Genomic DNA, 26,985 nt, shown 5'->3' on the forward strand with positions numbered 1-26,985 from the left:
CCAATATGAATTAACTTTAACCTAGAAGCATTGAGCATTAAAATGTTTTAATGGAGAGACACTTGTTACAATCTTAACCGGGCATGACCAGCTGCTTCTAAAACTGAAGATTAATACCCAAGTGTTGTAGGTTGATGAATTCATGTGTCCTCAGGTGACCCGGCAGAGACAGACTACACGGCAGTGGGCTGTGCTGTCACCACTATCTCCTCCAACCTGACTGAGATGTCAAAGGGCGTCAAACTACTGGCGGCGCTCATGGAGGATGAAGGAGGAAATGGACAGCAGCTGCTTGGCGCTGCCAAGAACCTTGCAGGCGCTGTCTCAGACATGCTCAAGACTGCCCAGCCTGAAAACACAGAGGTATACTCTATGACCAATACTCCATAACCTTCCTTCATACTTAAACCTGTATTTCTCCACCAATCTGCACTTCCACAGTATCGTGCACTAGTTTGCGCTACATTTACTTCGTTACATTCACTTAACTTCTATATTTACGTAACATTTTAAATAACTAAATTGTACTTTTCAGAATGGTAATAGTAATAATAATTAGTTAAGTATTTTTGTGAAGATGAAATGCTACTTTTACGGCGTCACTATGAGTTTCATTCCGATCGCTACATTTATTTATATCATCATTATATTTATTTATATTCAATTGATTGCTACTTGCAAACATGCATTTGTTTTGGCCTGTTAGAGAGACTTCTTCCAGCGGTTCAGTTCCACCAAACCCACATAAGCACTATGGACGTTTGACTCCATTTCACCAATCAAACGGAGCTTGGCAGTGACATGCACTGCAGAAAGTCAGTGTTCAAAAACAAGAAAAAAATATACAAAAATTAGGGGTATTTTATTTGAACTAAGCAAAATTATCTGCCAATAGAACAAGAACATTTGGCTTGTCAAGACTTTCCAAAACAAGTAAAATTAGCTAATCTCAATGAACCCAAAAATACCTTAAAATAAGTATATTCTCAATAATAACAACTGTACTACTATATGAGTATGTATTTTCTATTGTTTCATTGAAAATAAAACAGCAAAGTCCATTTGGCTGTCATCTGTTTTAATTATGAGACACAATTGTGTCAAAGTCATGATTTTTTTTTCCATGCTTGAAATAAGAAATTATTACTTTAAAAAAGTAGTGTTATACTTGTGAGTGTTGATAACACAGCTTTGCAACAGTTGATATTCTAGTTTCAAGCATCGTTTACTCAATATAGGTCATAAAATCTCAGCTACAAGCTGTAATATCTTACTGAGATCATTTAGGATCAAAACACTTAAAACAAGTAAAACACTCTAACATAAAATCTGCTTAGTGAGAAGAATTATCTTATCAGACAAAAAATAAGCAAATATCACCCTTATTTGAGATATTTAATCTTACTTAGATTTCAGTTTTTGCAGTATGGCCGTACTATTGGCCCCACTGTAAAAGTTGACACGACGCCGTGCGACTCGCAGTCAGTTGAAGCACCACAAATCATCAATGTTTACCTTACAAATTAGGAAAATTAATACTTACATTCAGCGGTGTCATCTTTGTCAGTAGAAATTTTCACATTTCAGCCTCGAAGAATTCCACCTTCAACTACAGAAAACACGTTGCAGCCTGTAAGTTGTAAATGTTTTTATGGTTTAGCTGCGCCTAGGCTAACATTAGTTCTGTTGTAACATCATAGGTACCTGGAAAATTTGCATTTTTATGGTGCAGTACATGCTGTAGTAGTCTCTCTCTTTTTGTCTCTCACATGCACACACCTTGACACAAACGTACATGCACACAGACACGTGTGAGCACACCCACTAACTATGTTTGTATCAATGTCATAAATGGGATAAGGAACAACATTATGGGGAAGATCTGGATCATTTCTACATTACTTTAGGTTTATGCTACGAGCCTCGACTTCTGTATGTGTACTGTATGCTAGCAGTCCCCTCTCCACCCACAGGGACGAAGACAGTGGGTGACTGTCCACAATGCCTCACTTTGTTTCTTTCAACCTGGTCTATATAGCTCAAATGGCTATAGGCACATTTCGATTAAACTCTCAGGAAATGTCAGACATTGGATAAAGAACATATGACTACATTTTGAGCCAGATACGCACCATCATCTGGATTCAGGACTTTTTTTACTATCGGGTGGTAGTGCCTTGTGGAGATCTGCGCTGTCTGAGTGTTTTTCTAGTTTTGTATTTTTACCAAATCAAAATCAGTTTGGTAAAATAAGCTCATAAAAACCACAATATCATAAACATGATAATGAGTTTGTGTTTTTGTTTTAGCCTCGCCAGATTCTGTTACAAGCTGCTGGTAATGTGGGCCAGGCCAGTGGAGAACTACTTTCGCACATTGGAGAGACAGACACTGATCCACAGTTCCAGGTTGGTACATCCCAACTATCTAAGTGCTGTCTGTCACTACATTACAATTGAAAAATTACATCATTCATTATTAAAATATGCACGAGGACAGCCCTAGTAATTATTCTATGATTATTATTGTCTATAGTCTTAAAGTCTTTCAAAGTTTAATGTAAAAATAATAAGTACAGTATGTCCTAATTCATACATGACAATTACCTTAACAATCTTCATAAAGTCTGACTTGAAGGCCAAAGTGATTATGAAGTAGTGTTTCCTGTGTTTGTACAGAAATACACCATCTTTTTCATGTTCTATTTAACAGTTTGTAGGTAACAGATCTTTCAGGGCTGCCAGATGGACAGTGCTCTCTTACTGTCAAATGATGGTAATACATCTGCGGTGAATATTAATCGTTATAAAAAGACAATCAAAGCAATCTCTTCTTTGATTACTGTAAATCATCTCTTCATTACTGTATAGACATACAATATAATTCACACGGGAGGTAACTAAGATACAAAATTTGAAGGAGACAGTAGTTGTGTTGATTGTAGAAGGGAGTGGATATTCACACACAATAATTAACATTTCATCATGAAACATAGTAATCATTTCATTGTAATTACGCATTCATAGGATTATAATTATTCTTCAATCTTAATTCCTTGCTGAAAAATTTGATATATTGTAATTTCAGAATCAATTTGCCAATGCCCTGACAATGCATCGAAAAGTTGTAAAAACATGCAGCTGTTATTATGACCGTTTGTGCTGTAGGACATGCTGATGCAGCTGGCTAAAGCTGTAGCTAATGCTACAGCAGCCCTGGTGCTTAGAGCTAAGAACGTGGCCCAGAAGACGGAGGACTCTGCCCACCAGAACAGAGTTATTGCTGCAGCCACTCAGTGTGCTTCTTCCACATCTCAGCTGGTGGCCTGCACCAGAGTAAGTGTGATTTGTTTATTTAGAGAAAGTGTGCTCTTTTTCTTCTTTGTTTTGGTAAATATCTTGTCTATTGCAGGTAGTGGCTCCTACCATCAGCTCCCCAGTATGTCAAGAGCAGCTGATAGAAGCAAGCAAGCTGGTTGCCAAATCAGTGGAAGGCTGCGTTGATGCTTCACAAGGGGCCACCAATGACGAGGGCCTCCTGAAGCAGGTCGGCGTGGCCGCCACAGGTGTGACCCAGGCGCTAAATGAGCTGCTTCAACACATCAAGCAATATGCCAGTGGAGGCCATCCTATTGGACGCCACGGAGAAGCCACTGATCGTATCTTGGATGTGACGGAGAACATCTTCAGCTCAATGGGAAATGCTGGTGAGTGTAGGCTGAGCAGTCTAGAGATGTCCCGATTTTATAGATGTATTATGTTTAAACATTTCCTAAATGATTAAAACGAACGGCATTAAAAAAAACAAAAAACGACAGCAAGCACCAAAACGCATCAATTGGATTTGTTTTAATCAGCCCTTTAAGTCATCCAGCAGCTAAAAAATTATAAAATGATATTGCTGAATAGACGATAGATAATCAAATATACTGCACAAGAAGGGACTCATGATATTGCTGGCAAAATAATAATTTACAATTTAATTTGTGCTAAAATAAATACATTAAATTAATAATCAATATGTTTCCTAACTACACCGTCAATACAATTTAAGTGCAAATAACAATACAGCTTCACCACATTAGTCATAATTTTTTCGCTCAAGAAATCTGACTGTGACTTTAACTCCGGAATTCTCTTGTTTGTTTAAGATAGTCATTACTGCTACAAGTGTTGGAAAAGTGTAGTACAACTGAGTACCGCTGTGGCCCTACAGACCACGGCTGAAAAAACATATTTCTTGGCAGTCCTCTAAGGGGCGCTTGTAGCCCAACAATGAGCCCAGGCCCTATAGTTACGAAACATGTCTTTAGTAGATCAGGCCCTTGGTGTAGTTCACCCTCACAACTCCAACAATTTGCAGGTTAAAACTCCAAGAAAAGTAATAATTGTGAATACAGTATGTAATTATTGTTCTTAGTAACACTTGAAGATGTATGTTGTAAAATCCACTGTGGAGACGGATGAGTTTAAATAAATCATGAAAATTAACATGATGTTTAAGCCCATAATGAGTGTATGCAAACGTCTAACCACAATGTGGGTGGGTAAGGTCCCACTGGTATGTGTGGTTCCACTCAAACAACGTGGTAGAATAGATCATGTGACTTGTATTTTCTTGTCATTCTTAACAGGTGAGATGGTTCGCCAGGCCCGTATTCTTGCCCAAGCCACGTCTGATCTGGTCAATGCAATCAAGATGGATGCAGAAGGAGAGTCAGACCTGGAAAATTCCCGAAAGCTGCTGTCAGCTGCCAAGCTGCTGGCCGATGCTACTGCCAAGATGGTGGAGGCAGCCAAGGTCTTCCTGTCTTTAATCATGCCAACTTTTCATTGTCTTTATTTTCCCATTATATTAAGAATACTATTGTATGTGTGTAATGCCAGGGTGCAGCGGCAAACCCTGACAGTGAGGAACAGCAGCAGAGGTTGCGAGAGGCTGCTGAAGGTCTTCGCATGGCTACGAATGCTGCTGCCCAGAACGCCATCAAGAAACGCCTGGTCAACAAGCTGGAGGCAAGGACCATGTCACTCAGCCCGCATACAGAGAATGATTTGACTGAAACTGGAAAGATAGTAATAATAGTGCTCAATGGTGAACAGTGAGTTTGCTAACGCGTGCTTACGTTTGATGGAAAGTATCGCTAACCTCAACCTTAAAGGCCTACTGAAACCCACTACTACCGACCACGCAGTCTGATAGTTTATATATAAATGATGAAATCTTAACATTGCAACACATGCCAATAAAGTGCAATTTTAAATTTCCTGCGAAACTTCCGGTTGAAAACGTCTAGGTATGATGACGTATGCGCAGGACGTCGATGGTTGAAACGGAAGTATTGGGACGCCATTGTATCCAATACAAAAAGCTCAGTTTTCATCGCAAAATTCCACAGTATTCTGGACATCTGTGTTGGTGAATCTTTTGCAATTTGTTTAATGAACAATGGAGACTGCAAAGAAGAAAGTTGTAGGTGCGATCGGTGTATTAGCGTCTAGCTACAGCAACACAACCAGGAGGACTTTGACTTGGATAGCAGACGCGCTATCCGACGCTAGCCGCCGACCGCATCGATGATCGGGTGAAGTCCTTCGTCGCTCCGTCGATCGCTGGAACGCAGGTGAGCTTCGGTTTTGATGAGCAGATGAGGGTTGGCGGAGGTGGAGAGCTAATGTTTTTATCATAGCTCTCTCGAGGTCCGTAGCTAAGTTAGATTCAATGGCGTCGTTAGCAACAGCATTGTTAAGCTTCGCCAGGCTGGAAAGCATTAACCGTGTAGATACAGGTCCATGGTTTAATAGTACTGTTGATTTTTTGTCTATCCTTCCAGTCAGGGGTTTATCTCTTTTGTTTCTATCTGCAGTTAAGCCCGATGCTATCACGTTAGCTCCGTAGCTAAAGTGCTTCACCGATGTATTGTCGTGGAGATAAAAGTCACTGTGAATGTCCATTTCGCGTTCTCGACTCTCATTTTCAAGAGGATATAGTATCCGAGGTGGTTTAAAATACACCATAGAAATAGAAAAAGGAGAGAGTGTGGAATCCAATGAGCCCTTGTACCTAAGTTACGGTCAGAGCGAAAAAAGATGCGTCCTGCACTGCACTCTAATACTTCACTCTCACGTTCCTCATCCACGAATCTTTCATCCTGGCTCAAATTAATGGGGTAATCGTCGCTTTCTCGGTCCCAATTGCTCTCGCTGCTGGTGTAAACAATGGATAAATGTGAGAAGACTTTCAACTTGTGACGTCACGCTACTTCCGGTACAGGCAAGGCTTTTTTTATCAGCGACCAAAAGTTGCGAACTTTATCGTCGTTGTTCTATACTAAATCCTTTCAGCAAAAATATGGCAATATCACAAAATGATCAAGTATGACACAGAATGGATCTGCTATCCCCGTTTGAATAAAAACATTTCATTTCAGTAGGCCTTTAAAGTGTATTCTATACTCATTGTAGCCAAGACTGTCCCAATCACAATCATTTTCTCTACCCTTTTACGTTTTCAGTGTTTAAAGAGCATTGTTCAAGGTTATAATGGCTAATGTTATGGAAAAAGTTGATGTATGGTACTGGAATTTATTGGAATTCCAAACAAAGTTTGAATTCTATAAAGTTAAAGTACAAACCTCTTCATCGATTTGTCCAACCAGAATATGCATTTTTTTTAATGCATTGGATTTTGAGGAAAACATATCCTTCCATTGAATGAATCAGGTCCATAAAGACATGGTTGAATTAGTTTGTTGTAGAATAATTTGACTTGCTCGCAGAGAGCCCTGATCTCTCTTGGTCAAAAAAAGAGAAACAATGCAAAGTGTTGAATAATGGTTTGTTTATTTCTCTCAGAATGCAGCAAGACAAGCAGCTGCAGCATCTACACAGACGATAGCTGCAGCTCAGCATGCTGCCTCGTCTAATAAGAACCAGGGTGCCCAGCAGCAGCTGGTCCAAAGCTGCAAGGTAAGTATCGCATAGGCTACACACTGCAAGTGGTATTGGACACGTGTTTCAAAAGGTGAAAACAAAAGCTTGCTGTTATTGATGGAGCATTGTTTTTTGTGTGTTTGTGTGTGTGTGTCAGGTGGTTGCAGAGCAAATCCCTCAGCTGGTTCAAGGAGTCAGAGGCAGCCAGTCTCAGCCTGACAGTCCAAGTGCTCAGTTGGCCCTCATCAGTGCTAGCCAGAACTTCCTGCAGGTAGCACAAAACAACACACTTTCAGCTATTCTGTGTTGGTTCAGCAGAGAAAGCAAACAAAAACAAGAACAATAGACACAAGACAATAAATAATACTGTGTAGTCGCATGAAGTAAAACAATGTAAAATTGTGCACACAACTTCACATATAAACCCATTTTTTCTTCTTAAAACAATATTTTCACAACAAAAGTTGAAGCCCTTTACGTTTTTATTCCAAAGGTGAAGATGAATATCCTGTCACTGCCACTGGAGTCAAATACAATGTCTACTGTACATGTACATACAGTATATCAATCAAAGTCAATCAAAGTTTATTTATACAGCCCTTAATCACAAATGTCTCAAAGGGCTGCGATATGTCTATATATACTGTACATACATGTATATATGCATATAGTTTAGTTGACTATTTATTTAACAAGGACAATGTGCAAACAGTAAACACGGTAATCTTTAAAAAAAAGACTTTATTAGATTTAGTTAGTGGTACTTTCCATCTACAGTTCCCAGGCAGATAGATTGCAGAATGAAATACAATCTACATCCATTCAGTACAGTACATTCGACCATATTGTCATGATGTCATCCACCTCATTCAACTTATAAAATAAATTAATCAATATATATGACAGATTTATACACTAATGTATTTAAAAAAACAAACAACTAAACTTTATTCCCCACTTTTCATACACAGGCAAATTGCTTTATACCAGTTGGAAAGGGAGAGGAAAAAAGGAAAAAAAATTAACACACACACACACACACACACACACACACACACACACACACACACACACACACACACACACACACACACACACACACACACACACACACACCCACACACACACACACGCACGCACACACACACGCTCAGACAGACACAAAGACATGCACAGGCAGACACACTCACACACACATACACGCTCACACACACACACACACACACACACACACATTCACACCCACACAGACACACACACATACACGCTCACACACACATTCACACTCACACACACACACACACACACACACACACAATGAAAAATCACCATTGACAGTAACAGGACATGTCATGGCATTGAGGATTGAGGAAAATACAACCCTTTAAGGCCGCCACACTGTAGACTACCTAACAATACAGTATACATCATCTATAAAATAATATAAAAAGATTTAAAAATATACATATCAAAATAAAAAGTAAATAATACCTTAATAAATGAATATAAACACAATAGAAATGAAATGAAATACAAAACAACAGAATAAAAATTAAGAACTCAAGAAGATGTTCAGTAAAAAGCCTGATTAAAAAGGAGTGTATTAGAAATATCAATGAGGGGGCTGTATTGGCTACATTCTGCCTCACCTTGGGTCTTTGTTCTGGTATTTGGTAAAGATAATAGGCCAGTGCCAGAGGACCTCAGGATCCGCAAGGGTTGATATGGTAAAATCAGGTCAGATAGATAAAGAAGTTAAGTTAAGATAAAGAAAGCCACATAAAGGCCATAAAGACATTTAAAAAAAACTACCAAGAGAATTTTAGAATCGACCCTGAAGGGAGCTAATGCAGTGACTTTAAAACTGATGTAATGAGGTCCCGCACTCTGAGCCACGTCAGCACGCATGCAGCTGAGTTTTGCAATAATTACACATTTCTAATATTCTTTTTGGGAAGACCAGAAAGCATTACAATCGTCCAAACGACAGGAAATAAAAGCAGGCATTAGCACCTCTGTGCTGGCCTGAGAGAGAAACAGGCACACTGTGGCCATGTTGTTCAAGGGGTCCTATTATGCAAAAACAATTTTCTTTACCGATTGGTACCTGGTTTTGTGTTTTTAAGATCCCCGTGAGTCCTGAAAATTAGAAATCAAACAATGAAGGCATGGCGGAGATATTTATAAAACAATCTTGTCTTCCTTCATACCTGCTTGAATTCGAGTAGCTCGTGGCGTATTTGTCGCTAACTACATCAGCGGATATCTCCATAGATTGTCAAGTTTTACCCAAAAAGCTTTGCACGAGTCCACTATTGGAGTACAAAGTTGTAGTCACAAAGTGCCTTGTTTTTCTCTATCCTCCTGTTGTAGGGCAGACTGGCTCGTACAAGCACATGCACCCTGCGCTGGTGCCATTTTTAATACAAAGTAGCGAATAGTTCTAACTTATATCTTTCAGTAATCTCGATATGCAAGCGCTAAAAACTACAACATGGCTGACGGGGGGGAGACACATTGGAAGTAGAAGCAGGAAAATAAGCCTGTCACTACTCGATCGGTAGTGGAAGACACAATCGGTCCATGCGCAAAGACACTGTCGTTTCCTGTCAATCTTTTTCACGGCAGTTACTTTCATGCACGTCCTCACCTTTGCCATGGTTTTCTTTTTTTTAAGTAACCTTTATTTCAATAACAATATAATACAAAACAAACATTTAAGAAAACAATATTTCTTTCTAAACCGTACAGATCTGCTCAGAAGCTTAAATGACAAAGAAATCGATCTTTTTTTGTACTTTATTTACATTGTATATATCAATTCACAAATCTGCCAAATGCAAAGTCTACTTTCTTCCGGTACAGATCATGTAGTGACACGCCCTCAAAATTGCACATCCTGAAGAGACGGTCAGATAGCGACTTAAAAACGGTCTGCAAAACATAATTTATGCAAAGTTTTGACCAAACAACCACCATTACATTGTTATGTAAACCACAAGTTTTAAATGGAAAAACAATATATACTGTATAATATGACCCCTTTTAGGACAATAATAAATCTTTTTTGTAATATTTTTGATATGTGAGATAAAAGTCAGCTCAGAGTCAATAAAATCAAGTCCAATTTTTTTATGGATTGTGTTGGTTAATAATGTCGTAATTTTGGTAAAAAATGATCTTTTTGGCCTTCAAGACCCATAACTAAAACCTCTGTTTTGTCCTGGTTGGGCTGTAGGAAATTCACTGCCATCCATGACTCTACTTCTAAAATGCAATTACGGTAATATGTATCTTTTAGCCTTGTGTCATCTACAACTGTGTATCATCAGTGTAACTGTGAAATGTGATACTGTGTCTCCTGATGACGACCCCAAGAGGCCGCATGTAACAATTGAAAATAATTCTGTTTGTATTTACTTTATAACCATACTTACATGTAAACATGTGTCTATGAGAAAAGAGCGGTACCAGTTAAAAACAATACCAGAGAGGCCGACCAGGAGTCTAAGTCTATTTAATACGATGTGATGGTCTACTGCAGGGGTGCCCAATCATTTTGACTCAGGGGCCGCAATGGGTTAAAAATGTTGGGCCGTAGTTTAAAATCTTTAAAAGTGCTGTCTCTGTACTGTTTTTCATCCTAAAACAGATTAATGTATTTTTAAAATGTGATGTATATTTAAAAAGTCATTGACTTAAATAAAAAAACTGTTTCTCTAAAATTTTACTTAAGAACCGTGAGTTGGTTACAGGTCGGTAGCTTTTTAAATGCTTAAGTCCAAAGTGCTCACTGCCTGCAGAGAGCATTTTATAATGCTTAAAAATTGTTGTTCAAAGAATCCGTGAAATTATTTAAAAATGGAAGTGGGAACCGATCTAAAAGGCAGGTTGTTGGGTTTACTGAGGTGAAAACTCCACCAAGTGTCCTTGCATCAACCAGAGCAAAATTCTGGCTTTGTATATACCGTATTTTTCGGACTATAAGTCGCAGTTATTTTCATAGTTTGGCCGGGGGTGCGACTTATACTCAGAAGCGACTTATGTGTGAAATTATTAACACATTACTGTAAAATATCCAAATAATATTATTAGCTCATTCACGTAAGAGACTAGACGTATAAGATTTCATGGGATTTAGCGATTATGAGTGACACATTGTTTGATAAACGTATAGCATGTTCTATATGTTATAGTTATTTGAATGACTCTTACCATAATATGTTACGTTAACTTACCAGGCACGTTCTCAGTTGGTTATTTATGCGTCATATAACGTACGCTTATTCAGCCTGTTGTTCACTATTCTTTATTTATTTTAAATTGCCTTTCAAATGTCTATTTTTGGTGTTGGGTTTTATCAAATAAATTTCCCCAAAAAATGCGACTTATACTCCAGTGCGACTTATGTGTTTTTTTCCTTCTTTATTATGCATTTTCGGCCGGTGCGACTTATACTCCGGAGCGACTTATACTCCGAAAAATACGGTACATAAAATATACATTATATATTTATTCTTACCGGTAATTGTTTGACTCTTTCAGCCCGGTGCAAAAATGGTCACTGCCTCCAAGGCTACTGTCCCCACCATCAGTGACCAAGCTTCAGCGATGCAGCTCAGCCAGTGTGCCAAGAACCTGGCTAGTGCCTTGGCTGAGCTGCGCACCGCCTCACAGAAGGTAGCACACACATCTGCATGCTTGTTATTGTCTTTACAGTGCATCCGGAAAATATTTACAGTGGCCCACTTTTTTCACATTTTGCTATGTTACAGCCTTATTCCGAAATTTTATCCTCAAAATTTGACACACTATACCTCATAATCACGTTGCAAAAAGTTTTTTAGATTTATTTGAAATGTATTAAAGATAAAAAACTAAGAAATCTCATGTACGTAAGTATTCACAGCCTTTGCTCAATACCTTGTTGATTCACCTTTGGCAGCAACTACAGCCTCAAGTCATTTTGAATATGATGCCACAAACTTGGCACACCTATCTTTGGGCAGTTTTGCCCATTCCTCTTTGCAGCAGTTCTGAAGCTCCATCCATCAGGTTGGATGGGAAGCATCGATGCACAGCCATTTTCAGATCTCTCAATGATGTTTAATAGGATTCAAGTCTGGGCTCTTGCTGGGCCACTCAAGGACATTAAGAGAGCTGTCCTGAAGCCATACCTTCACGCATATTTAGGTTTGACTCTGTCTAAATTCACTTTCCAGAAAAAATATCGGGAGATATATCGTATATTGATATTCAGCCAAAATATATCGGGATATGAGTTTGGTCTATATCGCCCAGCCCTACTGCTAAAAGATGAACCGTTGCCCCAGTCTGAGTTCAAGAGCGCTCTGGAACAGATTCTCATTCAGCATGTCTCTGTATATTGCTGCATTCATTTTTCCCTCCATCCTGACTAGTTTCCCAGTTGCTGCCACTGAAAAACATCCCCACAGCATGATGCTGCTACCACCATGCTTCACTGTAGGGATGGTATTAGCCTGGGGACGAGCGGTGCCTGGTTTCCTCCAAATTCATGCCAAAGAATTTGACCTTTGTCTCGTCAGACCAGAGAATTTTGTTTCTCATGGTCTGAGAGTGTTTCAGGTGAATTTTGGCAACCCTTTTACTTAGAAGTGGCTTCCGTCTGGCCACAATACCAAAAATGCCTTATTGGCGGATTGCTGCAGAGATGGTTGTCCTTCTGGAAGGTTCATTGGGTTCGTGGTTATCTTCCTGATTAGGGCCCTTCTCCCTTGATCGCCCAGTTTAGACGGCTGGCCAGCTTTAGGAAGAGCCCTAGTGCTTCCAAACTTTTCATTGGTACCTTCAAGACAGCAGATATTTTTCTGTACCCTTCCCCAGATTTGTGCCTCGAGACAATCCTGTCGTTTAGACAATACCTTTTGACTTCATTCTTTGTTTGTGCTCTGCCATGCACTGTCAAGTGTCGGACTTGGGCTCAGACTTGGGCAATTATTTTGGCGTAAATTTCGTTGTCTTCCCTGGTTGAATAAATGTAGGCAGAGTGGATTGATGGCTTGGTCTGGGATTGGTTATTTTGTTCTCTCTGTACAGTGATTTGAATGTGTAAAAAGAGTTGTCTGTCTTTAACTCCCCCTTGCCTTTACTTGAACTCACCACGAGTCGGCGCTTTGCAGCCACTGCTCATGTTATTCTGCGTTCAAGTCAATAACAAAGGTCTATGGTCAAACACTTGCTCAGAATTGCCAAGCTTCACACTTTGAGTGTGACGGTCAGGCAATTTAACCTTTTCTCATGCGGCACGCCACACTCGTTACATTCCCCATTCACTACTCTATATTTTTCTATAATAATAAACTTTATTTTTTGCAGCTTGCTCTAGTTTGAGTAACCCTAACTGATTGATCGAAATAATGAATTCCAGACCAAGTACTCAATCTACTGTGCCTGCTGTATATTCAACCAACCACGGAAGACTACGCAATTTAAACCAATCAGAAACAACGTAAGGCATAACTCGGCGTCTCTCTTTCACGCACTTCACCTGTATGTTGTTTTTGATTGGTTTAAACTGTGTGGTGTCTTCCGTGGTTGGTTAAATGTAGGCACACCTCAGATACGCACACGCAGATTGTATTAAACGCACGCACTTCTGTACGTGTGCGCATGCGTTGTATTACACGCTCACGAATCTCGATGCGCTCCTCAAATCGTACACAGCAGAAGTGTCGCAAAAGTCTGATGTGTAAAATGACAGTATATCGAGGGTTATTTCTGATAAGGGACAAAGAAAATACACGTACGCGGATCTAAAACACACGTACACGGATCTAAAACACACATATGCAAATAATTTTGCTACGATAATACTTCCATACAAACCACAATTCCATCTCCCTCTTTCGACTCCACACCGTTTCTGCTTGCAAGTGGTCTGTGCTTGTGTTGATGTTGACTCGCGACATGTGCCTAGGCGTATCAACAGCTGGTGCATGGAAAATAAAATGTATTTGCATTACAGTACCTTTTTTTAGCCATTAGTACCACAGTACTTTTTTAGTACAGGTACACCATACAACCCTAATACAGACAAGTGTGTGGCTGTCCAAATCATTTTCGTACCAACTAAATTTACCACAGGTGGACTATAATTAAGTTGTCGGAACATCTCAAGGATGATCAGTTGAAAAAGGATGCCCCTGAGCTCACGTTTGAGCTTCAGGGCTAAGGCTATGAATACTTAATCACATGTGATTTCTTAGTTGGTTTTTTTTGACATTTCTAAAACATTTTTTTTCACATTTTCATTATGAGGTTTTGTGTGTAGAATTTTGAGGGTATAAATGAATGTATTCCAAGGCTGTAACATAACAAAATGTCCAAAAAGTGAACCAGTATGAATAGTTTCCAGATGCACTGTGTCTACTAAGACCTCCAAGGTGTTCAGCTAGTTTAAATTTGTTTTTATAAATCACAATGTCGGTGTGAGAAAATATGTTCTCATATGATGTTAGTTATGAAATATTTTGCACTGATTTTTACTTGTAACATATTAATTCTCATAATAATCATTTACATGTATTGAAAGTACTTTTATGTGTATGATATCCAAGATGGCCTTTTTTGCGATGTTTGTGCATGTGTGCAGGCCCAGGAGGCGTGCGGGCCGCTCGAGATAGACAATGCTCTGTCAGTTGTACGTGGGCTGGAGAAGGATCTAAAGGATGCCAAAGCTTCAGCTGATGAAGGCAAACTCAAACCTCTACCAGGAGACAATGTGAGAGACACACACAACTAGGGATGATGTTCGAAACCGGTTCTCCCGATTGTTCGATAACAAAAGAACCGATTCCATGGATTCGAATCCCTTTTTGAGAACCGGTTCCCGTTATCGAAGCCACTATAGCTTATTTTCACGACCATAGGGCGCACCGTATTAAAAGGTGCCATGTCAGTTACGGGTGCCATTTCTGTATTTAACGCATAAATAAGGCGCAGCGTATTTTTTGGCGCAGGCATGGTTAAACATACGCTACCGGTAGTTTAAAACATACGCTAGCATGCATGGACGCTGTTTTAAAAAGGCAGCTGGAGAAAAGCTGAGTTCACATTATTTTTTGATGAATCCTCATCCACAAATCCATCAAAGTCCTCATCTTCTGTGTCCGAAATGAACAGCTGGGCAAGTTCTCCATCAAACACGAATGATTCCCTCTCCTCATTTTCAAAGTCAGTCTCGTTGTCCATTAGCATAGCAAGCTAGCACAACATATAAACAGCGTGCCGGCCCAGTCATATAACATCTATGGCTTTTGGAACTCAGTGCACACACAACAACCTATCTGGATTCGATAAGGAATCGGTCCGATAAGAGGATTCGATAATGGGCTCGAACTCGATAATTTCTTAACGAACATCATCCCTACACACAACATGCGTGTGAAGCAATAATCGGTGCCCACTTAATACCATTTTCATACTTCAGCAGCTTTTTTATCTTCTTATGCTTAAAACACCTATGTATAAAAGCTTTTCAACACATATATATTTTGTTATGCTAAAATATAATCAGTATATGTATCCATACATTTTCGAATGTACTGTTTGAAAGAAAAAAAATCTATAAATCACCGTATTTCATGATGAATTTTAGTTACAGGTGGGCCTCAGTCTACAAACGAGTTCTGTTACTACGACAGCGATGTACGTTTTAGTGCAGGGGTCTTCACTGGGGGAGAGGGGGCAATGACGACTAGGGGTTCCGCAGAGGTACTGCAGCAAGGTTGTGAAATTTTTGGTTGATTAGACTTTTTAAAATATTTTTTCTATATTTTCCCCGCAATTTTCCCACATATTTAAACATCTTTAAACGCACATTAATCCAACACACTGTAGTAGAAAAATGGGAGTGACATGGCCACCCTCCTCAACGTACCTTGGAGTGTTTAAATAACTATATTATTATATTCATGTCAGCATTTAAGATAGCTCGTGAATAGCGTCCTAATTGCCACCTAGTGACTAGTGTAACCCTAAATGCCTGCTGGCTAATTGTGTGCAAGCTAGTTATCAACTAGCTAGTAGTGGCGCTATACTGTACACAGCACACATGAAGTACATATCAAATACAGTAATATAAAAATGAAATACAAGACAATGAAACAGTACTTTTATTTCTGCAAGGGACGGAGAGACAGTAAGTGTCAATTATGAAACCACTACTCTGCTTAATTAATTTTATCACTGTCCATTTCATAGGAGCAGATATTTCGACATGTTCCAAGATACCGTCTTTATCCTTCATAATGTTTGCAACGTTTGGTTTGGACCAAGGTTTGAACCAATGTTGATTTTTAAACCTTCTCAACATTTGACCGTGTCTAAATTTACTTTACTTTCACTTTTTTTGATGTAGTGCCATCAGAACAGTCTGCCTTACGCTTTGTAGACACCATGAAGGAAAAAAGGATGCAAAAGTGACCCACAACTACGTATTCTTCAACCACGCGCAAATAACCAGTGCTCTTTCTTTCTTTACAGTAATAATGTATGAGAGTGCATTGTAATACGCGGTTCGCCTGTATTCACTCTCTTAATCCTTTAACACGGTTTATTTTCGTGATTATTACATTTCGGATTCCTCAGGCAATCTTAGTGAGGCCGGCAGGTGCACTTTTTTTTTTAATTTTGCCTTTTATTCACAAACTTTATGTGAGACAAGAAACCATTTGTTTTTTTCTATGCATTCTAATTTGTAATAAACATCAAGTATGAGGTAGCTAACAATGAAGCTAATGGCAGTCATCTATTGCAGTGGTCCCCAACCACCGGGCCGCGTCCCGCTACCGGTCCGCGGACCGATTGGTACCGGGCCGCACAAGAAAGAAACATTTTATTTTAATTTTTTTTAAATCAACATAAAAAACACAATATATACATTATATAGATCAATACAGTCTGCAGGGATACAGTCCGTAAGCACACATGATTGTATTTCTTTATGACAAAAAAAAATACTATTCCCATGGGACAAATTTTCAAGCTTTGACCGGTCCGCAGCTACAAAAAGGTTAGGCACCACTGATCTATTGCATCCGTAAAGCCCTTTAAAAACAACATCAATAACTGTCAACAATACTCCACTTACATGTCTGAACCTGCATATAAACCAAGATTAGCGATATTGTTATTATAAGCACAAACAAAGAGTAACTACTTTTAGTGGTGCCGTAATCACAGAGAGGTAACTAGTTTATGCAGCTATTGCCTAACTGAGTTGGTAAAATTTAATTCTAGATTATAGATCATGCCTCTCGTTCTTAATTGTAGAAATAAACTGAGAAGTCGGTCTACTTTGACATTTAACTTAGACCCGGAAATCACGAGAAAGCCATGAAAAGACGCTGGTTTTTGTCCACATTTTTTACCTGCTTGAGTATTATGCTTAATTCTTCATCTAAATGAGAAGATATAAACATCCCATCAGTCTGCATCCCAGTGAAAGCACGCACTGTATTTCTTGTTTAGCACTTAGCAATAGTACTGCTTGTTGGATCTCCTTATCACTCAGCTTCTAAAACTTGTAGCTCATCCTCCTTATATTCAGGCTCAAAAATATAAGATTATGAATCATCATTTGTCCCAAAGTAGTCGTTGTTATCTCTCATGAAGACTGCATGATTAGTGGTAGTTGTTGAAGGGAATAGCGAACGCTGTGATGCGTCTGTGAAATTAATGCACCGCCGTATGCTTAAAATGACCAAAATACGTAAATATTCACATTCAATCAATCACAGTTTATTTGTATAGTCCTTAATCACAAGCGCCTCAAAGGGCTTCACCAACCACAATATACCCTGATCTAAACCCACATCCAGACAAGAAAAAAGTCCAAAAGCCCGAGATGGAAAAAAGAAGAAACCTTAAAAAGGGGCTGCAGGGTGACCGGCTGCAATGGATGCCCAAGTGGGTACAGTCATTGAAATGTTACATTCATGATAATGCGAGAGTCCAGCCCATTGGGAACCCAGAAGGGGATTGTAGGGGGATCTTCCATATAGACAAGGTTGTAGGGGGATCTTCCATATAGACAAGGTTGTAGGGGGATCTTCCTATAGACAAGGTTGTAGGGGGATCTTCCATATAGACACGTCATCGACACAGAGACGTGACCAACTGATGCATAGAGGAGTGGTCCACCCCGGGTCACGACTTGGGACAGCTCGAGCTTCTTCCAGACTGATACCGCTCCAGAGATTATTTCTGGCCACCTGGTAACCTGTCCATTCATAAGAGAGGGGCATAAAACAAAACGGCAGGTCAACTGATCTGAACAGGTGTCTTTTTAAACACTAGAGTATGTAAATGAGTTTTAAGGCTGGACTTGGATGCTTCTACTCAGATATCATCTCAAACTGTTGCCGGTATTGCATTCCAGAGTACTGGAGCCCGAATAGAAAACGCTCTAGATCCTGCAGACTTTTTTAGGGCTCTGGTGGTCACTAATAAGCCGGCGTTCTTGAAACACAGATTTCTAGATGGAACATACATTACAATACAATCAGCAAAATAAGATGTTGTGCTAGACCATTAAGTATTTTGTATGTAATAAAACCTTAAAATTGTTCAGGGAGCCAGTGCAGGTGGACCAGTATAGGCGTAATATGCTCAAACCTTCTTATCCTTGTCAAAAGTCTGCAAGCCGCATTTTGTACCAGCTGTACAAATATTACATGTTGTTATTAATGTGCCTGTTACTACATTACATACATATATACTTACAGCATGTATATGAAACGTTGGCGGAGATTATAGGATTTTTTTAGAGCGTTTTATAGGTGGAATAGAGCGAATCCGATTAACTCCATTGTTAGCTGACTTTTGCTAGCGTTCATTTACAAGTTAGAATGCATAAAAAAGAAAAACATGTGTGCTTGTCTCAAAAAGGGATTGTGAATGATAGACAAAATTCCACAAAAAGTGCAGTTCCCCTTTAAGCAATGTACATAAAAAGGTAGCATATTTATCTTCTGGCAGACTTGTTTTGAAAAGTGTATGAATAAAATTTTAACTTTGCTATCATCTGCTTGCGGTTCAGCTCGAAAAGTGCTCCCAGGATCTTGGTACAAGCACTAAGGCAGTAAGCTCTGCCATAGCCCAGTTGCTAAGTGAGGCCACCCAGGGCAATGAGAACTATACAGGTGAGTACAAACTATTTTTATATTTATAGTACATACTGTACATTTTCTATACCACACACTGGATTGTGTCATTACTGAGGCAAGCTACGCTGTGAATAAGTTACCAGTCAATCACAGGACTCTTTCATTTTTGCCAAAAATGTAGATATACCGGTAATATAAATGTTTTTAGACTGTGCAATTAGAACATATATCATGTAAAATCCATTTGCCTTGATTTTTTATCCACATAGTTTTGTCTCTAAACCAGTTTTTTTTTTTACCAAATATGGGCCTAATTGAACGTATAACAGAATGCATTAATTACTTTGTTAGTTTAAATTAATTTTTAAAAGAATTTTTGCTGAAAGTTCTCTGCAATTTCGGCCCTTTTCCTGGCTACAGAGCTTGGCCACCATTACAAGATGGATTACTGACATCCTTTTCTTGAAAACTGTCCAGCGTAAAGTACTACTTGCGCATAAAAAAAAGTGTTTTCAACCGATGCAAACTGAAGGCAATGGATTAATCAAAACGGTTGCCCAGCAACGGGATGTCTTGCAGAAAAAAAAAGGCTTCGTTAGTCCCGGGGTAATCGATAGAAAAATCCAAGGAGCGAAGAACCTTCTCGGAGTCCAGGAGCTAATAATCAATGAGATGAACGAAAGGAGGTTTTAGATCACAAATAGTAGTTCTCAAGAAGGATCAGATCATTTACTGTAGCAAATGATGTTTAAGAATGAATGCGCTGGAGTGAAGCACATGTAAGATGATGAGATTTAGATTGGATCCTGTAACACCAAGGTGGAAGAGATCAAATGGATGTTACCATAATAATACTAATAATGACTAAGCAACAGGTGGACAACTTTCTTCAATCAAAAGAGGTGGATATTAATAATATTCATATACATGAATGTATTGCACGGTACTGAAAATATTGAATTACTCATTTTCATTAAGTTCACCAACAAGAAATACAAAACAGCACTTCTGAAGTAGTGCAGAAAGCTAAAATGATGAAATGTGCATAAATTAACAAAGTGCAGTGCTGACAAAGCAAACAAGTATGGAACTTAAGGAAGCAGTGGAAACCACAGCACACCTGGGTCAGGTAACTAAAAAAGCTTAAAAGAGTTAAAAGGATAACTAAAAAAAACTCCAAGACATCAAAGAACTGCACAAATCCTACATATCACTGAACACTAAAAACAAGCGTTTATGATTTATTCTCTAATTATGTTATTTATTTGTTGTACATTACCGTTTCAGATTGTTTTAAAAAACATCTGCTCTTTCAAGGTATGGCAGCCAGAGACGTGGCCCAGGCTCTGAAGTCCTTGGCCTCATCTGCAAGAGGTGTCGCTGCCACCACCGATGATGCTGCAGCACGAAGTGCTTTGCTGGACTGCGCCAGTGATGTCATGGATAAGTCGGCCAACTTCCTTGAAGAGACAAAGAGGGCCGTTGCCAAACCAGGAGATGCAGAAAGTCAGCAAAGGCTGGCCCAGGTCAGACTGCAGGACAACATAGTGCTCTGCTTACTTTTCCTCAGTAGTTGTTATTTTAGTCCTAATTGAAGAACCCTTTCTGTTGACATGTTTGAGCACCATCATAATGCATTATATTGGCTGAACACAGTTTATGTATGTTTGTGTCTACTGTGTGTAGGTGGCCAAAGCAGTGTCTCAGGCCTTGAACAGATGTGTCAACTGCCTTCCTGGTCAGCGGGATGTGGACAATGCCATTCGCACTGTGGGTGAAGCCAGCAAAGTTCTCCTGGCGGATTCTGTAAGTACCAGCAATACTGCTACTGATTGTTGTTGTCCCAACGACGCCTTTTAAGTTTACTAACGTCTGACATGTTTAGTAACTTTACCATTGGCTGTAGCTCGACGAAGGTGGCGGTGCGTAACTGGCAACCTGGATGTGACACACTCACAGACTTTCTAATTGGTCAAACGGTGGAGGCCAGGGCATCGAAATGAAAACAATAACAAGATTTCGGGGCTGTAAATTAAATTTTGAAATGAGCATATGCCGGCTGCGCTACTGTTATCAGATTTACAGGTTTTCGAAAAGAACTTGATTTATTAATGCCTTTTGACATTTCAGGGCCATTTAATGATGACTTGACATGAAATTATTACATATGGCACCTTTAATGGTATCCGTAGTACTGATATTAATAACTACGTCTAGTCCGCGTAGTGTGCCTTAAAGGAATTGATATGGTGGGGATTTTGAGATTATTTGCTTGATGCTGCGATAGATTTAACGCTTCATAATTTGCCACCTCAGTAGAATGCATGTCCACCTCTGGCACAGTCACTACAGAAAAAACATTATGTGAGTTATGTATTACTCTACGAGAAATGTTACGTGTGCAGGAATTTTCCAGTCTGGTGCTAGTTAGTTCTAGCTTAACTGACTCCTCACCAGGGCTAACAGGCACTGTAGTTCCCTGTGTCCAAGCTTGCTCTAGTGTAGTAAGTCAAGTGTGACTCAAACAGTAATCTATATTACTAGGAAGAGTGCTGGCGCCTTCCTGGTTAGGTTGAAAGCCATTCCTCCTCAGCAAACCCGGTTTTGCCCCAGAAAAGGGCCAATTATCAATTAACGTTAGTCCCCATTCTCTACAAAAACAAGCCAGCCACTTGTTAAGCGAGACTAATAAGCTATACCTCTCATCATTGCCTCTCGCAGGCATGGTGCCCGAGACAAATACTCAATGCTGAGACCTCTTTCTGGCGAGATTACACGTCTGAGCTCTGTTCCTCTTTGTAATCTCTGACTGTCACATTCTAGTGTCATTGGAGCGGACGTGTACAACTATGTTTGCGTAGCTAGTGGTACGATCAGTCTGTCGTACGTGTTTACTAGGCCTGTTGAGAGTCAGCTCCCTAAGACTAGCTTCAATGTCGGCGGCTCTCGCCCAGGGAATACACTTAATCATGGCTGGTTTCATAAGCTGTATGTTCCGGGTGATGGAGTCCCCTATAACTAAGTTGTGGTGTCCGGTACGGTACGCTGGGGTGTGGGACTAATTAAAGGGCTAAATCTATTATGCGTCTTAACCGGTTCACCGTGGCTTGCAGGCCACTTAGGGCGCTACAAACTGGGCTAGTCAGCTCGCTACAGCTAACGCTAACAAACGTGTCCACAGTGCCTAAAGTTACGAAATTACTCTGCTCGAACTGGCAGACACGGCTCTCTAGTAGAGCCAACCTGTCCATGAGAAAGGTGCACGATGAACAGGAAGCCATACTCCCCTTGTTTTTTTCACCAAGTCAAGTTCTTGCTTTCTTCAGAGAGCAGTAGATTAGGAACGGGACAAGCTTATCTTTGTTAGCTTAGCAACTAGCTGGCTGAAAGTTAGAGTGGGGGCTTTGTAAGTTCGATAAGACTTCGATAAGGATTAAAGAAAGCTGTAAAAATAGTTAGAAGCACACAGATATAAAGATAGCGCTTAGCTTTGAATCGTGAACTGCAGCAGCAGGACCAAGTGGTATTCTAATATTCCAAACAAGACTACAAGTTGTTCAATTAAGGACACTTATGCCTAGCTTGTGTGCTATTGTGTGCTTTTTAACTTTTGTTTAGCTGCTAGTTCCTAGTAGCTTATAGCCTACCATGTTTATATTTAGTAAATCACCACTAAAATACAAGAAAAAAACAAATTTGTGTTCTTTTGGGAGAACATTTAGATGTTAACAGTCTGTCCAGCTTTGCACAAGTAAACATGCTACAGGACTGCATTTATCGGAGTGCTCATATGGGAGATTTTATATGCAAGTCGATATCATCCGATTCTTGTATTTTTGCTGATATCGGACCGATATCAAAATCAGATTGCAACAACCCTATCAAAATCATTGAGATTAGGGAGTAAAATAACTGACAGAAACATTGTGTGCTGCGTAAGTAAATGCTGGATTTAAATGAATAAGTGACCTATGAATATATAAATAAATGACATATTCTTAACAGCTTTTTTCCTTTCCAGTTCCCCTCCAGTGGAAGGAGTTTTCAAGAGGTTCAAGGCCAGCTGAATCAAGTGGCAGCTGGTCTTAACCAGTCAGCCAACGAGGTTGTCCAGGCATCACGCGCCAGCACCCGAGAACTGGCCAGATCCACCAGCAAGTTTGGACAGGACTTTAACAACTTCCTGGATGCTGGTGTTGACATGGCAGGAACATCACAAGTCAGTATGATGGCATAAACAGGAAATGAAGATAAAGATGTTACCTTCATTTTGGTACTGTGTATATCTCCATGGACACCGTGACTTCACTCTTGTAGATATGACACATCATATGATTGATCATGATTTGACTTGTATGAGACATATGTCAAAATCCTATATCTCCCAAACATCTGCAGACTAAAGAGGACAGGACACAAGTGGTGTCCAACCTGAAGACAATCTCTATGTCATCCAGCAAACTACTCCTGGCTGCCAAAGCTCTATCTACTGACCCCAACTCTCCTAACCTCAAGAACCAGCTGGCCGCTGCTGCTCGGTACTACTACTTCTTCATGTTGTATCAGTCCATACAATAAATATTCATTCACAGTGTCCACTTGTGTGTGTCCACAGGGCAGTTACAGACAGTATCAACCAGCTCATTACCATGTGCACTCAGCAGGCTCCTGGACAGAAGGAGTGTGACAACGCCCTCAGGGAGCTGGAGGTACCGCCATTATTTTAGTTTGTTGTCTCTGGTTTATGCAGTGTTCTTCTCAGTCGTGTTTCAGAAATCCATCAGGAAAGGATCTATTAGATTAAGGGTTGTGAATTATTTTTACTGATTATTTGGGCAATTATTTTGACTCGCCGGCAACAATAGGTTAAAATGAATTTTGGCCAGGCTATATATTCATATGTATATATATCTAAATATATATACACATATATATTTATATATATATACACACATATATATACCCGATACCAATAATTTGGTATCGGTATCGGAACCAAAATGTCTATCGATACTTTTCGATACTTTTCAAAATAAAGGGAACTACATTTTTCAATATTGGCTTTATTTTAACAGAAAATCTTAGAATACAATAAACATATGTTTCCTATTACACTCAAAGAACAATTTTAGAAGGTTAAAATATAAATAAAAGGGCATTAAACACATTGTGTTTTTCTTGTTGCACTCGAAGAACAATTTTAAATTTTCCATATTACATATAGTCTGCCATAAACAAGGATTAGGTTAGAATATAATAAAAAGCTTTACTGACATTATATTAAATGCTTCATGATTTATGGTTGCCAATCCTGGTCTGTGTTTTAAGAAAAATGCAATTATTAGTAAGTATGAAAACAAAACTATGGATAAATGTACACAGATAAGCCATGTAGCAGGTAAAACACACATTTGTTAAAGTAAAACATAAATTGCAGCAATTTGTTACAAAATATAGCAATTTCACTTAAATTAGTTGACTGCTAATTGGGCAGTTTTAACTCCGCTAATATTTGGCATCAATCCAAGCAGCTGTGTGCACGTCTACGTAGCTACATGTGCACAGCAGGGGAGCTGGTTAACTAATGAGAGAAGCGTGCGTGTGTGTTTAAGAGAATGGCAAAGTGTTGTCTGAGTGACATCAGTGAGTGAGTGAGGGAGTAAAGAGAGAGAGAGGTAGCGCTGCACTGTGCAGTAGAGTGACGAACGTGTCTGGTTGTGTCCTGCAAAACTAACAATAAAGCAACCAGATTGTCACAAATCGGTGGCCTCGTCATTCTGACCTGAAAGCGGAGCTTAGCAGACCCATTGACGGGTAAAGTGACGAAAACATTCACCATAAAAAATATATTTTGTTTTTTGTTTTTCATTAGCAATGTGGCAACGATCAGACAAGACGTGGCAAACAAACAAACGTTGTTTTAAAGACAGCATTTGATGCGTTATACTAGAGAACACATGGCCATAAATAATTAAGTTAAAGTTAAATTACCAATGATTGTCACACACACACTAGGTGTGGTGAAATTATTTTCTGCATTTGACCCATCACCCTTGATCACCCCCTGGGAGGTGAGGGGAGCAGTGAGCAGCAGCGGTGGCTGCGCTCGGGAATCATTTTTTGTGATTTAACCCCCAATTCCAACCCTTGATGCTGAGTGTCAAGTGGGGAGGTAATGGGTCCCATTTTTATAGTCTTTGGTATGACTCGGCCGGGGTTGCTATTGCTCGTGTGGTAACATTACACCAAAGATCTATGGCTTCTGACTTTATGAGACAATGCCTCCCCTCGATGTCAAGTGTGTTTAAACAAATTTGTTGCATGTGTTTGCAGTCAGTGAGAGGAATGCTAGAGAACCCAAGTGAAGCTGTAAATGACCTCTCCTACTTTGACTGTATCGACAGTGTCATGGAAAACTCCAAGGTGTGTATCGTCGGAGCATTTTTTTTCTACAACATATCCAATCTGTCTGCTGGCTTTGCATCATCTGTTTTATCTTAAAAAAAGATCCTTGGTGAATCCATGGCCGGTATTTCCCACAATGCCAAGAACTCCAACTTGCCAGAGTTTGGTGATTCGGTCAGTTCTGGCTCCAAAGCCCTGTGTGGTCTGACTGAAGCTGCAGCACAGGTACAAACTAGCCATTGGGTCTACACACAAATTGAAGGTTACTAGTAAATAATAAAACTTACCTGATTATTCTTTTCTTAAAGGCTTCCTATTTGGTTGGCGTGTCAGATCCCAACAGTACAGCAGGTCAGAAGGGTCTTGTAGATCCTGCTCAGTTTGCCCGAGCTAACCAGTCCATCCAAATGGCCTGCCAGAACCTAGTGGACCCAGGATGCACCCAATCACAAGTACACCCCACGGCAACATTCAGCAAATCACTATATTCATGTTTTTATCATTTGGTTGAATGATATGTCCATGCATTGCCTTGCATAGGTTCTGTCTGCCGCCACCATTGTTGCCAAACACACTTCAGCACTATGTAACGCTTGCCGACTGGCCTCCTCCAAAACCCCCAACCCCGTTGCTAAGAGACAGTTTGTCCAGTCAGCCAAAGAGGTGGCCAACACCACCGCCAACCTCGTCAAGTCCATTAAGGTTTGTATAATTTTACACACAATAAAATAAATAAACCATTTAGTGGATCCCTAAACATTTGTGCTTCAGCATTTGTAACATTGCAAGTTTGCAGATTTTAATTATATTATAATTTTTTATTTATATTTATTTTCTTCAAAAAAATTTTTTTTTTCTAATTTCTCATCATTTCTAATCTCATTCGTCATACACCCTTGGCAGTGTAATGAGTGGTAACAAATGATTAATATGTGATAATACAGCTAAAATGTACAGCATACATGTACCATCCCACATTTTTTACATGTTCATACATTATGTTTTTTTTACATCTATGTATGCCTACCGAATTTTGTTAATTGGCTAAGCATTGAGATGTCTCATTTTGTCAGGCAGTCATTGAATGCACCATAGCAGTGTTGGGGCAAAGCAAAAGTGAAACTTACATCTAATTTAAAGTTTACCGTACATTTGATGCTGTTTCTCGAGTGAAGACACATACAATGAAATTAACTTTTATACAGTATTAAAAATTGAAGAGTGATTTTATAAATGTATTTTTTTTCTTGTATTTTTATAATGGCTCTTTAGCCAAGCAAAAATATGTTTTATCCGATCACTCAAAAAATGTTATCAACCTCTTCTTCTCAGCACCGTCCTTCACATCCACTTTCTTCCCCACCATTGTTCGAAAGACTATTAGCTAATGCTAGTCAGAGTGTTTGGTGGAATTTACAGTGTTCTGTGTTGCATTTGCGACGCTTACTCCTAATTCAAAGTTTTGCTCGCAACTAAAAGCAAAAAACTAGTTGTTAGAC

The 26,985-nt window shown here is 39.5% G+C and overlaps 1 protein-coding gene across 2 annotated transcripts in view; it reads left to right on the plus strand.

The window, feature by feature from the left end:
• The window catches only part of tln1 (talin 1), a 169,581-nt gene that overhangs the window by 85,071 nt on the left and 57,525 nt on the right, over positions 1–26,985 (plus strand). The window contains exons 16-36 of one of the 2 annotated variants that reach the window (XM_061980700.2): positions 155–363; positions 2,310–2,408; positions 2,713–2,775; positions 3,168–3,335; positions 3,412–3,706; positions 4,634–4,800; positions 4,887–5,015; positions 6,855–6,968; positions 7,090–7,203; positions 11,478–11,612; positions 14,566–14,694; positions 19,015–19,117; positions 20,399–20,607; positions 20,768–20,887; positions 23,103–23,300; positions 23,480–23,619; positions 23,697–23,790; positions 25,415–25,504; positions 25,589–25,711; positions 25,795–25,938; positions 26,027–26,188. In XM_061980700.2, the coding sequence (XP_061836684.2) occupies positions 155–363; positions 2,310–2,408; positions 2,713–2,775; positions 3,168–3,335; positions 3,412–3,706; positions 4,634–4,800; positions 4,887–5,015; positions 6,855–6,968; positions 7,090–7,203; positions 11,478–11,612; positions 14,566–14,694; positions 19,015–19,117; positions 20,399–20,607; positions 20,768–20,887; positions 23,103–23,300; positions 23,480–23,619; positions 23,697–23,790; positions 25,415–25,504; positions 25,589–25,711; positions 25,795–25,938; positions 26,027–26,188 (3,005 nt within the window). The remainder of the gene's footprint in view (positions 1–154; positions 364–2,309; positions 2,409–2,712; positions 2,776–3,167; positions 3,336–3,411; positions 3,707–4,633; positions 4,801–4,886; positions 5,016–6,854; positions 6,969–7,089; positions 7,204–11,477; positions 11,613–14,565; positions 14,695–19,014; positions 19,118–20,398; positions 20,608–20,767; positions 20,888–23,102; positions 23,301–23,479; positions 23,620–23,696; positions 23,791–25,414; positions 25,505–25,588; positions 25,712–25,794; positions 25,939–26,026; positions 26,189–26,985) is intronic. The other variant, XM_061980701.2, reaches the window with a different exon arrangement.

The sequence above is a fragment of the Nerophis lumbriciformis genome, linkage group LG20, assembly GCF_033978685.3.
Source record: "Nerophis lumbriciformis linkage group LG20, RoL_Nlum_v2.1, whole genome shotgun sequence".
In the NCBI taxonomy this organism is placed as follows: Eukaryota; Metazoa; Chordata; class Actinopteri; order Syngnathiformes; family Syngnathidae; genus Nerophis; species Nerophis lumbriciformis.